The sequence below is a fragment of the Rhopalosiphum padi genome, chromosome 2, assembly GCF_020882245.1.
Source record: "Rhopalosiphum padi isolate XX-2018 chromosome 2, ASM2088224v1, whole genome shotgun sequence".
In the NCBI taxonomy this organism is placed as follows: domain Eukaryota; kingdom Metazoa; phylum Arthropoda; class Insecta; order Hemiptera; family Aphididae; genus Rhopalosiphum; species Rhopalosiphum padi.
The window spans coordinates 60,111,835-60,124,051 of NC_083598.1; the positions used below are offsets into that span (position 1 = coordinate 60,111,835).

The 12,217-nt window shown below is 25.7% G+C and overlaps 3 protein-coding genes across 3 annotated transcripts; 1 reads left to right on the top strand and 2 right to left on the bottom strand.

Moving 5' to 3' along the window:
• Positions 1–180: 180 nt before the first annotated feature.
• Positions 181–5,892, top strand: LOC132920141 (isoleucine--tRNA ligase, mitochondrial). The gene is made up of 17 exons (XM_060982304.1): positions 181–312; positions 390–577; positions 637–759; positions 830–989; positions 1,088–1,239; positions 1,305–1,354; positions 1,418–1,734; positions 1,796–1,965; positions 2,060–2,296; positions 2,817–2,980; positions 3,051–3,174; positions 3,232–3,392; positions 3,478–3,612; positions 3,686–4,012; positions 4,086–4,225; positions 4,293–4,486; positions 5,586–5,892. Exons 2-17 carry the CDS (start codon positions 407–409, stop codon positions 5,793–5,795), a joined length of 2,835 nt encoding a protein of 944 aa, XP_060838287.1. The 5' UTR covers positions 181–312; positions 390–406; the 3' UTR covers positions 5,796–5,892.
• LOC132920143 (uncharacterized) lies at positions 5,765–6,514 on the bottom strand. Its single transcript, XM_060982307.1, has 3 exons — positions 6,334–6,514; positions 6,141–6,250; positions 5,765–6,069 (listed from the first exon to the last, which is right to left on the bottom strand). Exons 1-3 carry the CDS (start codon positions 6,340–6,342, stop codon positions 5,895–5,897), a joined length of 294 nt encoding a protein of 97 aa, XP_060838290.1. The 5' UTR covers positions 6,343–6,514; the 3' UTR covers positions 5,765–5,894.
• Positions 6,515–6,702: 188 nt separating this feature from the next.
• LOC132920142 (src substrate cortactin) lies at positions 6,703–11,403 on the bottom strand. Its single transcript, XM_060982306.1, has 11 exons — positions 11,262–11,403; positions 10,913–11,103; positions 10,727–10,846; positions 10,543–10,663; positions 10,261–10,426; positions 10,078–10,199; positions 9,875–9,989; positions 9,485–9,720; positions 7,915–8,647; positions 7,680–7,735; positions 6,703–7,477 (listed from the first exon to the last, which is right to left on the bottom strand). The coding sequence occupies exons 2-11, from the start codon at positions 11,071–11,073 to the stop codon at positions 7,397–7,399; spliced, it is 1,911 nt and encodes a 636-aa protein (XP_060838289.1). The 5' UTR covers positions 11,074–11,103; positions 11,262–11,403; the 3' UTR covers positions 6,703–7,396.
• Positions 11,404–12,217: the final 814 nt, after the last annotated feature.

Sequence of the window (12,217 nt, forward strand, 5' to 3'; positions counted from 1 at the left end):
TTAAATGGCTTATATCTCATAATAGTGAATAGTGATAATCACTGATATATGTAGATACTATTCACCACGGTCTTAGAAGATCGTGCTATTCACTAATTCACTATTATACCACAGAATATTCTGTGATTATACGATTACAGCACGTGATTATGATAACACTTGTCCTTATCAATCCGGCTTTGCAAATTCGACTGGCCGCTAAGAGCCTAAGAAAGCCAAGACGATTTTCCAAAAATGTACTATGTAATTTGGTAGTAACAAATATTCTTAATATATTTATACTAGTTTATTTTGTTTTCGTCAACACTAAATGTAGGTTTAGAATATTATACAAAATAATAAAAATAAAATAATTAATTTGTATTAAAATTATATTATTTAAATTAAAGAACAAGCAACAGTTATCATGTATACTGTTACTTCTGTAACCAAATATCTGTCTCGTATCCATTCAGTTAATCGTTTTTATTCTGATGATACAACACGATTAAAGAAATCTATATTCTTACCTGTCACAAAATTTAAAAATCGGTTAAATGCAGATCAAACTATTCAAAGAGATAGCCATATTTTTAAGGTAATACATAAATAATTGATGTTTAAATACATATCAAGTAAAAATAATCGTTGTTGTAGACATGTGGATTTTCTGAACTATATTCTTGGCAAAGGCAACATGTAAACAGTGAAGAATATATTTTGCATGATGGACCACCGTATGCAAATGGCTCAGCACATATGGGCCATGCCATAAATAAAGTAACTTAATACTATGTAGTAACTTAACTATATCTGTTTTTTTAAATAATGTATTAATTAATTTGTATAGATACTTAAAGATATTACTGTACGTTATAAACTTGTAAATGGAAATAAAATAAATTATATACCAGGATGGGATTGTCATGGTTTACCCATTGAGTTAAAAGCTGAAAAAATTCATGGAAACAAATGGAAAAACTTTGGTCCATTAGAAGTACGGAAAAGTGGTACGAAGTTATGACTTTTATTCATCCTCATTAAAAAAATGTCAAGTTAATAATTGTCATTTTAAAAAATTTAATACCAATGTATAAATATTTTTCAGCTAGAAAATATGCTTCAAAAGAAATTGAAAAACAAAAAACTGTTTTTAAGTCATGGGGTATACTTGCTGATTGGGAAAACAATTGTTATTTTACCTATGATAAAAAGTATGTCCAAAAGCAAATTCAACAGTTTTTTAAACTATATAAAAAAGTAATATTATATATGTCTCTTATAAAAATTTAAAAATATTAATAATTTATATTATTTATTTATAGGGATTAATTTATAGAGATCTTAAACCAGTTTACTGGTCACCTTCATCCAAGTAATATTCTATCAATTAAACTTTAGTATTTTACAATATTTAAATTACCCTATAATTTTGTAGAAGTGCACTAGCTGAAGCAGAACTGGAGTACAATCCTAATCATCAAAGTAAATCAGTGACTGTCAAACTTGAGCTATGTCCCTCTACACTTTCAATAGATTTAATTAATAATAACAGTGAACCAATTTATGCACTTATTTGGACTACTACTCCATGGACATTACCAGGAAATATTGCTGTTGTATATTCACCTAATTTATTATACTCTTTTGTAAAAAATCCTGGTACCCTTGGTATATATTTACTAGCAACTGATTTAGTAGACAATTTAAGTACCAAAATAGAAAAACCTATCGAAATAATCACAACTGTTAAAGGTATGTATTATAAATTAATTATTAATTAATGTTTATATAAGTTTATAGAATAGTTTTATAGGTCAACATCTCAGTGGTTTGAAATACAAAAGTTTAAGGTATGGTGAAAGTGATAAAAAATTTTTAGCGGGTGATCATGTGACCACAGACAAAGGTACAGGATTAGTTCATACAGCACCGGCATATGGACATGAAGATTTTTTAATTGCATTAAAACATAAAATACCCATTGTGAGAATCCAAAAGTATTTCATTATTTAAACTTAATATTTTTTATTAATCTTTAAACAATAAATATTAAATAAAATGTAATTCATTTTTTCAGGAATGCCACGTGGATGAGCATGGTATTTTTATGCCACAAACATGGTCAGAACTTGTAGGTTTACCTGTTTTAGACATTGGAAATGAAACTGTATGCTCATTGTTGAATGATAAAATATTACATACAGAAATGTATGAACATAGTTATCCTTATGATTGGCGCACCAAATTGCCTGTGATTGTTCGTGCTAGTAAACAATGGTTTTTGGATACAGCTGCGATTAAAAACCAATCAATTGTAAATATTTATCTATTACAATTTGAATATTCATCTAATTTGCTAGGTACAACATATTTTATCAAAAAAAAATATTTATGATTTGGATGGTAATTTATGTTAAAATTATTTTTTTATTTTTTTTTAATGAAATTGTCTTAAAAAAAATATAACAATTTTCCAAAGACCACGATAACGTTCCTAGATTAAACTTACGGGAGCAATAAACTTGGTTTAATTTCAAAAACAATTTAAAATATGCATTTTAGTAATTTATAAATTAAAATAAATACATTGTGAATAGTAGATAGCATATTAAACTGATACATAAATATTAAATTTATAAAAGTAATATTATAATGTTAATATTTCAAATTTTAAATCTAAAAATATTAGGTATATAATTAAATTTGATTTTATTATTCAACTAACCATTATTTCTGAAATAAAAACCCTAAATATTATATAATTTATTTTTTAATATTATAGTAATGTTTTACTAAACATCTAAAATGTTTTTTACATATTTTCATAATTTAAGGAATGTTTGAAAGACATTAAAATATATCCTGAAATTGGTGGAAGTCGTAATGCTCTATTGTCATTAATTGAAAAACGTCCATATTGGTGTATTTCTAGACAACGTTCATGGGGTGTACCCATACCTGTATTATATGACGAATCAGATAGTACAATTATAGATGAGTAAATACTTTAAATTTTATATTTTTAATCAAAATTTTTGTATTTTATTATCTTTTTATCCTTTGTCCAGACAATTGTTAGACCAGTATTATACACTGTTAGAAAAAACCGGGCAAGATTTTTGGTGGATTCATGATGTTCAGAAGTTAGTTTCAAACACACCTCACAGTCCAGAAAAATTAAGAAAAGGACTTGTAAGTTCAATTTTTTGAATATTATTTATGCATTTTGTTATTATTGCCTTATTACAGGATATTTTAGATATCTGGTTTGATAGTGGAATTTCGTGGAGCTGTGTATTAGGCGATGACAAAATTGCTGATTTATACATGGAAGGTGTTGATCAATGCACTGGTTGGTTTCAAGCATCTCTTATGTCATCAATTGCCCTTAGAAATGTTTCACCATTTAAGTAATACAGTATTGTTTTTAAACATTTCTATTTTAAACTTAATATTCAATATTAATACAATAATACAAACACTTTTATTATTTAGATCTTTGTTTGTACATGGTTTTGTTGTGGATAAAAATGGTAGAAAAATGTCAAAATCTATCGGCAATGTAATTGATCCTCAAGACATAGTAAATGGAAATTATGATCAATTAATTAATGGAATTGACATACTCAGGTAAACTAGTTAAAACTACAATTTAAATTATTTATATATTATCTTTTCATACTTGACTGTAAAATATTATTAGATGGTGGGTTGCTAAACATGGATCACACCAAACAAACATTCCAGTTACAAAAGAAACCATGAATGATAGTAAACAATCAGTGGATAAGCTTCGCCTTATTATACGCTTTTTACTTGGCTCACTTAATAATATCAAAGATAACAATTTTAAGCATGGTATAAATCATCTAAAATATTTAGATAAATATATGATGTTGGAACTAAAATCATTTGAAAATGAAACATATGAACTGTATAACACATTTCAGTATAATAAAGTATGTGCTAAAATATTACACTTTATCACAAATCAAGTTTCTGGATTATATGTTCATCACATAAAAGATAGGTACAATTAAAAAAAGAAATACGAGTCTAAAATAAAATTAATTGTACTCATACTACCTATTACCTATTCTTAGGCTCTATTGTGATTCTATAGAATCAGATGATCGACTTGCATGTACAGCAACATTACAGGCCATATTAGAAACTCTTCTCAAGAATATAGCACCAATTTTACCTCATTTAGCTGAAGAAGCATTTTCTTACTATCCACTAAGTATTTTTAAATTTTCTTCAGTGTTCATCAAAAAATATTTATTATTTATAATTTCAAACTATTTTAGGAAACACCACATTTTTTAAATCGTCCATTACAAATGTTCATCAAATAGTTATTCCAGATTCAGAACAAGTAATATCAACCATGGAAAATGCTTTAATGGTTAAAAATAAATTATCTAATTTATTACAAGGAAAAAATTCACTTGAACAATCTTTAGTTATTGCATCACCTAGCAAGACATTCAATTTATTAAAGGTAAAAATGTATTTTTTTTTTTTTTAATTTTATTAGTTGAAAAATATTTGAATGTATAAAATATCAGTTTAAAAAAACAAGTATTTGAAATATTATCAAAAATAAAAATCTTGCTGCTGAATTATATATACATACTGAATATACACTTAGTCAAGATCAAAGTCTATGAAGTAGATCATTGTAATGAATTTGTTTAATTTAAATACAATAATTCATACAAATGAGACTACGATAAATTTTATTTTTTTAAATTTTCATAAGAATAACTTAATCAATTTCTAACATTCAACCTTATATTAAAAATTATATGCATTTTTAATAACAAAATAATCAGCAAACTATATTCTTGTTAAAAAATTGTGACCATATAGTATGTATTTTTAATTGGTGTAAAAAGCTTATGGAAAACCTTGAACTACATTTTCAAATTTTTTTACTTACTAACTAAAATGTTAACATACATAAACTCAAACTAAAAAATATCAAAAATTTAATTTATCTTTAAATAGAAGAAAAATACTAAAATAGCAATAATATTTAGTGTTTTATCATGTCTGGTAAATGTTATTATGAATATTTGATGAAAATTTCAAGTTTTTATAGTTATTAATTTTTAAATTATAACAAATAAATTATTTCATTTTTGTCAAAAAAAATAAATTCCTGTTTTCCTGAGTGCTTTATAACATACTGCACTTTTTAAAGTCTATAAAACAAATTGTTGTAAAACAAATACATTCATTGTCAAGTTCAGAATTTAATATTCAGTTGTAGACTAATGATTAAATTAATAATGGTGTTTCTGGTAGGTCATGGTCATCAAGTATTCATAACATGATATTTAAAAAAAAATATTATTTAAAATGGGTTATAAAATGAATGTTATAATTAGATTTTTTGAGACTAAACAATTTTTCTTGTACTTCTTTGTTAAATTTCTTTAGTTCAATAAATTAAAAATATTAAAACATTTCATTCTATACCATTTGTATTAGTGTTGTGCATTACTCCCTCACAAAATAAAGATAATAATATTTCATTACATTATGAAAAAAAACTGTTAAAACAAATTATGAAAATTAATATATGATTGTTTTAGATTTTACATCCTAAAAACAATGCTACAAGATCTGACTTAATTGAATTACTTCAAGTGAGTTCAATTGATTTAGTTCTTAATGATACAATTGACATAAAAACAAGTGACACAAAACACATTTTATGCAAACGGTGCCGTAGATGGTCAGCAGAAAAAGAAGATTATTTATGTAAACGATGTGAAAAAACAGTTAATATCTTTTATTCATAATAGATGAGTAGATAATTTTAATTTTAAGTTAATTATACAAGTATAATAATTAATACTGTATTAAAAAATTATAAAATATTATTTGTTGACTATTGTATATTAGGCTTTTGATATCCTGAAACCTCTGGTGTCAGCTATCCAATTGTATGTTATAAGTCGACCATCGACATTTGTAGTATATGAACCCCGTTGAACAAGAATAGCATCCTCTCCATTGTTGTTTGATAATAGCTTCCCCATCTTCTCTTCTCCAGTACCATCATCCAACTTATAACTGTAAAATATTTAATTAAAAGTAAAATAACCTTATTATAGTATAATATTTATTAAATATCAATACATTACCGTGATAAGAATTGACCTGAGTCATCTCTTTTATTTGTTAGAGACACTAACTCTACTGGGTTGCATTCAATGAAATTAAGCATTATACAACCAATTACAAATAATAACACCTAAGAATTATAAAACTTACAAAATTAGATAACATATTTACCAAGTATATAATATAGCCTAAAAATATAAATTAACTACTCACGAATTTCATTGTAATTGATATTGGTATCGAATTATATGGAGCTGATTGTATAAGCTATTCAACCATAAGAAGACTGCAATGTAAAATAAATTCCTTCTCACTACTTCTAATTTATTTATTTATTTTTTTTTATGTGCCGTATAGTGCCATTGCCTTGAAGATTAAACAATAAATTATGTTTCGGGGTGTCAAACTGGTTTTACTAATGTATTCTTAACTATACATATATTATATTATATATACATGCATATGTGTGTTTGTATATATATATATTTGGAAGTGTTCGCAGAACATCAATTATCGTTGGACAATTTGTAGATGACAGAATTAAACAGTTTTTAAATGTTTAAAAAATGTATAATGCAAAAGTAATCGGATATAAAATTATATAAATTATAATGTCACATATAAAGTAATATAAAGTTGTATTAACGTTAACCTGTTTTACTACTTTTATTATGACCTTATACTTGGTTATTTTAAGTTAATAATACATATAATATAAGTTAGTGTTATGCTGTAATTATAAAAAAATTTGTATAATTTTGATTATTTAACAAAAATATCACAATAAACATATATTAAAATACATAATAAACTAATATTATTAAAATAAAATAAAACAATACAATAATATTGATAAAATATGCTAAATAAATAAATATTGAAAATTAATTGTTGGAATTAAAAAAATTAATTTTAGTACATTGAGCAGATAAGATAATGTATAACAAATTACAAAAACATACATATTGTTTTATGAACAAATTTAATAATAGACAACTTTTTTGTGAATTTCAGTTATTTATTAATATGTATTTGGATTCAAGTTATTTTTGTTTTCCATTTGAATTAAAACTAAATCCTTATAATGCAATAAACAATATCTTGGAAGCTATACAATTATTATTTGTATTAAATAATAGTTAAAATTTAAATGTAATATTGGAAACCAATTTATATCTGTTATAATATATATGCTTTTGATTTGTTTGTTAGACTTTACATTATAACTTGCTCAATCACTCAAAACACTTAAGTATAATTAGTGGCAACAATTAAACTAATCAATGATTTCAACATAATTGGCTGGAAACAAACCATATTGACCTTTGCATAAACCTCTCCACCAACCTTTATCGATCTAAAAAAAAACAAAGTTATAACGTGTAATATATTAATTTAAATATTATTATTTAATTATACTTAAATTTATATCTGTATTAAATGCACTTTTGTCTTTTAATATAAATTGTATTTAATTGTTTATTTATACAATAGGTACATACAATTATGTAATTCAATAAATTTGTTAAGTGATAATATACTATAATTTTAGTTTTTACCATTTCAATATTTGTCACAATATCATCAGGATCAAAACTTATTTCATCATCAGCCGCTAAAAAATATAAATTAAAAACATATATTAATCACCCAATTTAAAAATCTTAACCAAAGTGTTTTTTATAATATATTTTTAAATTATTAATTAAAATAAATTGTTTGATAATCATATTAAAAAGCTAAATAAATAAAAGCATTTAAGTATAACACTTGTAGAATAAAGTCTATACTTACATGCTTGATAATCATATAAAGCCACAGCAATATATCCACCTTCTGGATCTTCTTCAGATGCTGCTCCATTCTTAAGTTGCTCATGCAGCTTTTGTTCTTCTAATTGTCTTTCTTCTTCAAGTCTATTTAGCTCTTCTTTTTTCTTGGCTTCTTCTTCCAATTTAAGCTTAGTCGTCTCTTCATCTAGTTTTTTCTTTGTCGACTCTTCATCTAGTTTTTTCTTTGTCGACTCTTCTTCTAGTTTTTTTTTTGTCGACTCTTCTTCTAGTTTTTTCTTTATTGACTCTTCTTCTAGTTTTTTCTTTATTGATTCTTCTTCTAGTTTTTTTTGGATTGCCTCTTCTTCTAATTTTTTCTTATCTTCTATCATTTTTTCTTCATCTGCTTTTTTTTTTAATTCAGCTCTAGCCAATTCTTCCATTTTTTTCCTCTCATTCTCCTTTAATATTTCTTCATTCATTTTTTGCTGTTCTTCTAATTTTATCCTCTCGTGTTGTCTTTTTATTTCTTCATTAAGTTTTTCCTCTTCTTTCAGTTTCTGTTTCAGTATAGTATTTTCTTTTTCAATTCTAGCTTGTTCTTCTTTTCGTTTACGTTCTTCTTCTTCTGCTGCAATTCTTTTTAATGCTTCCTCATCATTTTTCACAGATGGTTGAATAGTTGCACCAACAACAACTGGAGGACGAATAAATTCGCTAGATTTAGGTAACTCTTCTTCATCATAATCAATTTTCTAAAATAATGTTAATTATCATGATTAATTAAAATATGTTAATATTTAATATTATCTTAGTTACAAATTCTAAAATAGCTTAAAAGTGCATAGGCAAACTATTGAATAAACGTGTTGTAAAATCAATAAAATGTTTTAAAAATATCTTTAATATGATAAAAAATACTTAATAAAAACAAATATGAAAAACATTATTCTAATATTCTCTATTGATGTAATCATTCCTGCTTGTTTTTAATTAATCCAGAATTTTACGCTAAAACACCATAATAAAATCTAGTTTCTTATGTGTTGGATTGGCAATTCCATCAAGTTATGCATATCTTAGATATTTGTATAAAATATATTTATATTAAACGGGGCGGTATTTTTTTATATGCTATTATTATTAATTAATACCTTAATCAATATTAATTGTACAATAGGTTAAACATAAAGTTGTTAATTTTTTATCATTATTTAAATTATAAAGATTAAGATTTTGTCTTTACATTAAGCTACATACTTTAAGCCTAAAGTATGTCATTATTAAAGAAAATCAAAAAGGTGTAAATAAACTTAATTTGATTAAGATAACTGACTTCTTGATAATCTATAAAACTAAATGACATAAAAATAAATCATCTTCATATTTACAATGAAATGTAGTTAATTAGGAGTGGTATCTTTTTATAGTAATTTATATATTTTAAAAAGCTAGCCAATATCTAACTAAACACTGTGTTAAGCAATGATATTCAAACTTAAAATTTTTTTTAATCTATTTCTTTAGTATTCTAACTTATAAGTATTGTTTTATTTCTTAAAATTACTTTAAATATAATTTACAGAGCTTACAGTAATTGGAGTGTTTTTAACTTGTTCTGAACCATCAAGAAGCTTTTGTTTCTGTTCTTCTTTCTCCTGTAATTCTTTCAAACGTTTTTCCTCTCTTTCACGAGCTTCCTTTTTTTCTTGTAATTCTCTTTGTTTTCTTCTTTCTTGTTCTGCTAAACGCCGTTTTTCATTTTCTTCTTCTTCTTGCTTAGCCATATTTTCAAATTTTGCTCTTAGACTTGATGGTTTAATACTTGCTAAATATAATAACAATTGTAAAATAATTAATTTTATGAAATACTGCTCAAAAAGTAAATTGTTTTAACTGTTAAGTATATTGAATACTAAGGATTTTAAAAATTAAATATAATAAACATTTAATTTAGATATAATATATATTTTAATACATACTTATCTCTGGTTTCTGTTTTTCATAATTTGTTCCAACTTGACCAGAACTTTCATTATAATTATGAGCAGATTTATCTAACCTATCATTTTGAACACCAAATTTTCCTCCAAAACCCTATTCATTAAATTATTCCATTATATATTATTATATATTATTAAAGAATAATATAATAAAATTTATTTATTTCACTAAAGTAACTTACTTTACTATGGTCAACTTGACTTTGATGTTTTTCAACAGTTTCTACATTATCCCACCCAACAGCAGACTTATCTTGACGATCTGACTGCACACCAAATTTTCCACCAAAACCAACAGCATAATCTATTGATCATAAAAATGTAATAAAAAATAAATATTTAAAAAAAATAATGTATAATCATACCTTTTTGAGACTCATGCTTTTGTAATTTTTCCACATAATCCCAACCAACAGCACTTTTATCCTGACGATCAGCTTGCACACCAAATTTTCCACCAAAACCAGAACTATAATCTTTTTGAGATCCATGTTTTTCTACTTTTTCTTTATGACTCCAACTGACAGCACTCTTAAATAATAAACATTAAATAAAGTTATGAATATAACCATTTTTAAGTATACATGATAACTATTTAATCATGTTATTTTGAAAACAGATCAAAGATAAAATATTAATAATCATACCTTGTCAATTCGATCTGATTGAACACCATATTTACCACCAAAACCAGAACTATAGTCTGTCTGTGAGGCATGCTTAAAGTGAGGTGCAATATAGTCATGTCCAACAGCCGATTTATCCATTCTAAGAAAAACACAACATATTACAGTTCATTATTAAAATGTATTTAATTAATAATAACTATACCTGTCAGATTGCACACCAAATTTACCACCATATCCAAATGCTGCTTGAGGACCTTCTTCCATTTCTTTTTTCTTCTGAACTTCATGAGCCTTAGTCACTTCTTCTCGTAATTGACTCATACTAAACAAATAATAATAATAAGTAAAATTAATACAAATACCAATAAAAATAACAAAAGTGACTAACTCAACGTGATCTAATACGCGTCCAGAACCGGGGATGGTGCGAGAGCCCCATCTTTGTTCTTCCTCGCTAACATCATTCACAAAATCTGGATCAGTCTCCCAGTCGTCATCTGTGTTCTCGACTGGTATCTCAATGTTAACTCCGGCAGACGACTTCCACATAATGTTCTTTAAAAACTTTTCTGCCAACAACTATAAATTCATATAAAAAATTCTTTATATATATGATATACAAAAACTCTATAATGAAAATTAAATGAGCACGAAATTTGAAAACAGCCACATAAATAATTAAAATAGTGAGTAATGAATAATGACTAATGAGTAATAATATTAGTAAAAAATATTACTGTATACGCTATATCGCTGTGGACTAAGTGTCTGTAAGAATATACCTATATAATATAAGTATTATAAGTTAATATTATTATAATCTTTAGGACTATGATACAGTTATGAGTCCCATCATCCGTTATCACTTAAAATAAGATGACAACAAATCATGGTAATTCTTCTTTATCATTTTTTTGCAACGATGATTTCGAAATCAGAGGACAGAGTCGAGTCCGCTGCCAAACAAAACGGTTTTGTAAAAATGACAAAACAACTTGTGGTCGATCAGGATAATATAAGTTGTAACAGCGTATTTGTATTGTAATAATTTAACTATTTAAGTGTATCATAATATCGTGTGTAAACATGTATATTGTGCGCACTGACGCGCGCAAAGGTGCTGGTTCACACAATCACATACTCCCATAGTCCCATTATATAGGTACCTACTCGTTATTATTCATTACAGTAGGGTGTTGGTTTGGATGTTTTAACGCGTTTTCGGTCTATTAATGAAATCTCCGGTCGTGACGCGGCCGCATATTATTATAATCTATAAGTGCACTGCAATGTGTATAAATGGTATTAAGCTATTGATATTATACATCACAATCTATAGTCTAAATGTTCTATACATTAGTCCATTACCTGCCTATATTGTATTTGACATTAATATTATTGACAAATGTAGTAAATGTACCCGAACGTTGCGTGATCAGGGCGATCGAAAATCGTGTCGAAAACGGACTGCATCCAAGTGGCCGAGTACCTCACTCGACACATAAATCGTATTATATACAGGATGATTCACTAAGCATGCTCACCCACAATTTTTCCTTTACTAAAGAATTTATTCGAATTCTAATTCTTGGAATTATAAATATCTGTACTAAGTTTTTATATTTTAAATCATTGAGATATTTTCACTATACTTAAGGGGTAATCCTGTGGCGATACAATGAAACTTTTGAAA

Bases quoted from the DNA above. Each gene is read 5' to 3' on its own strand.
- LOC132920141 (XM_060982304.1), top strand. From the start codon at position 407: ATGTATACTGTTACTTCTGTAACCAAATATCTGTCTCGTATCCATTCA. The intron at 1,355-1,417 runs GTAATATTCTAT...ATAATTTTGTAG, and splicing joins TACTGGTCACCTTCATCCAA to AAGTGCACTAGCTGAAGCAG. The intron at 3,175-3,231 runs GTAAGTTCAATT...GCCTTATTACAG, and splicing joins AAAAATTAAGAAAAGGACTT to GATATTTTAGATATCTGGTT.
- LOC132920143 (XM_060982307.1), bottom strand. The intron at 6,070-6,140 runs GTAATGTATTGA...AATATTTTACAG, and splicing joins TCAGGTCAATTCTTATCACG to TTATAAGTTGGATGATGGTA.
- LOC132920142 (XM_060982306.1), bottom strand. From the start codon at position 11,073: ATGTGGAAGTCGTCTGCCGGAGTTAACATTGAGATACCAGTCGAGAAC. The intron at 10,847-10,912 runs GTTAGTCACTTT...TTATTTGTTTAG, and splicing joins CGCGTATTAGATCACGTTGA to TATGAGTCAATTACGAGAAG. The intron at 10,427-10,542 runs GTATGATTATTA...TTATTATTTAAG, and splicing joins AATCAGATCGAATTGACAAG to AGTGCTGTCAGTTGGAGTCA.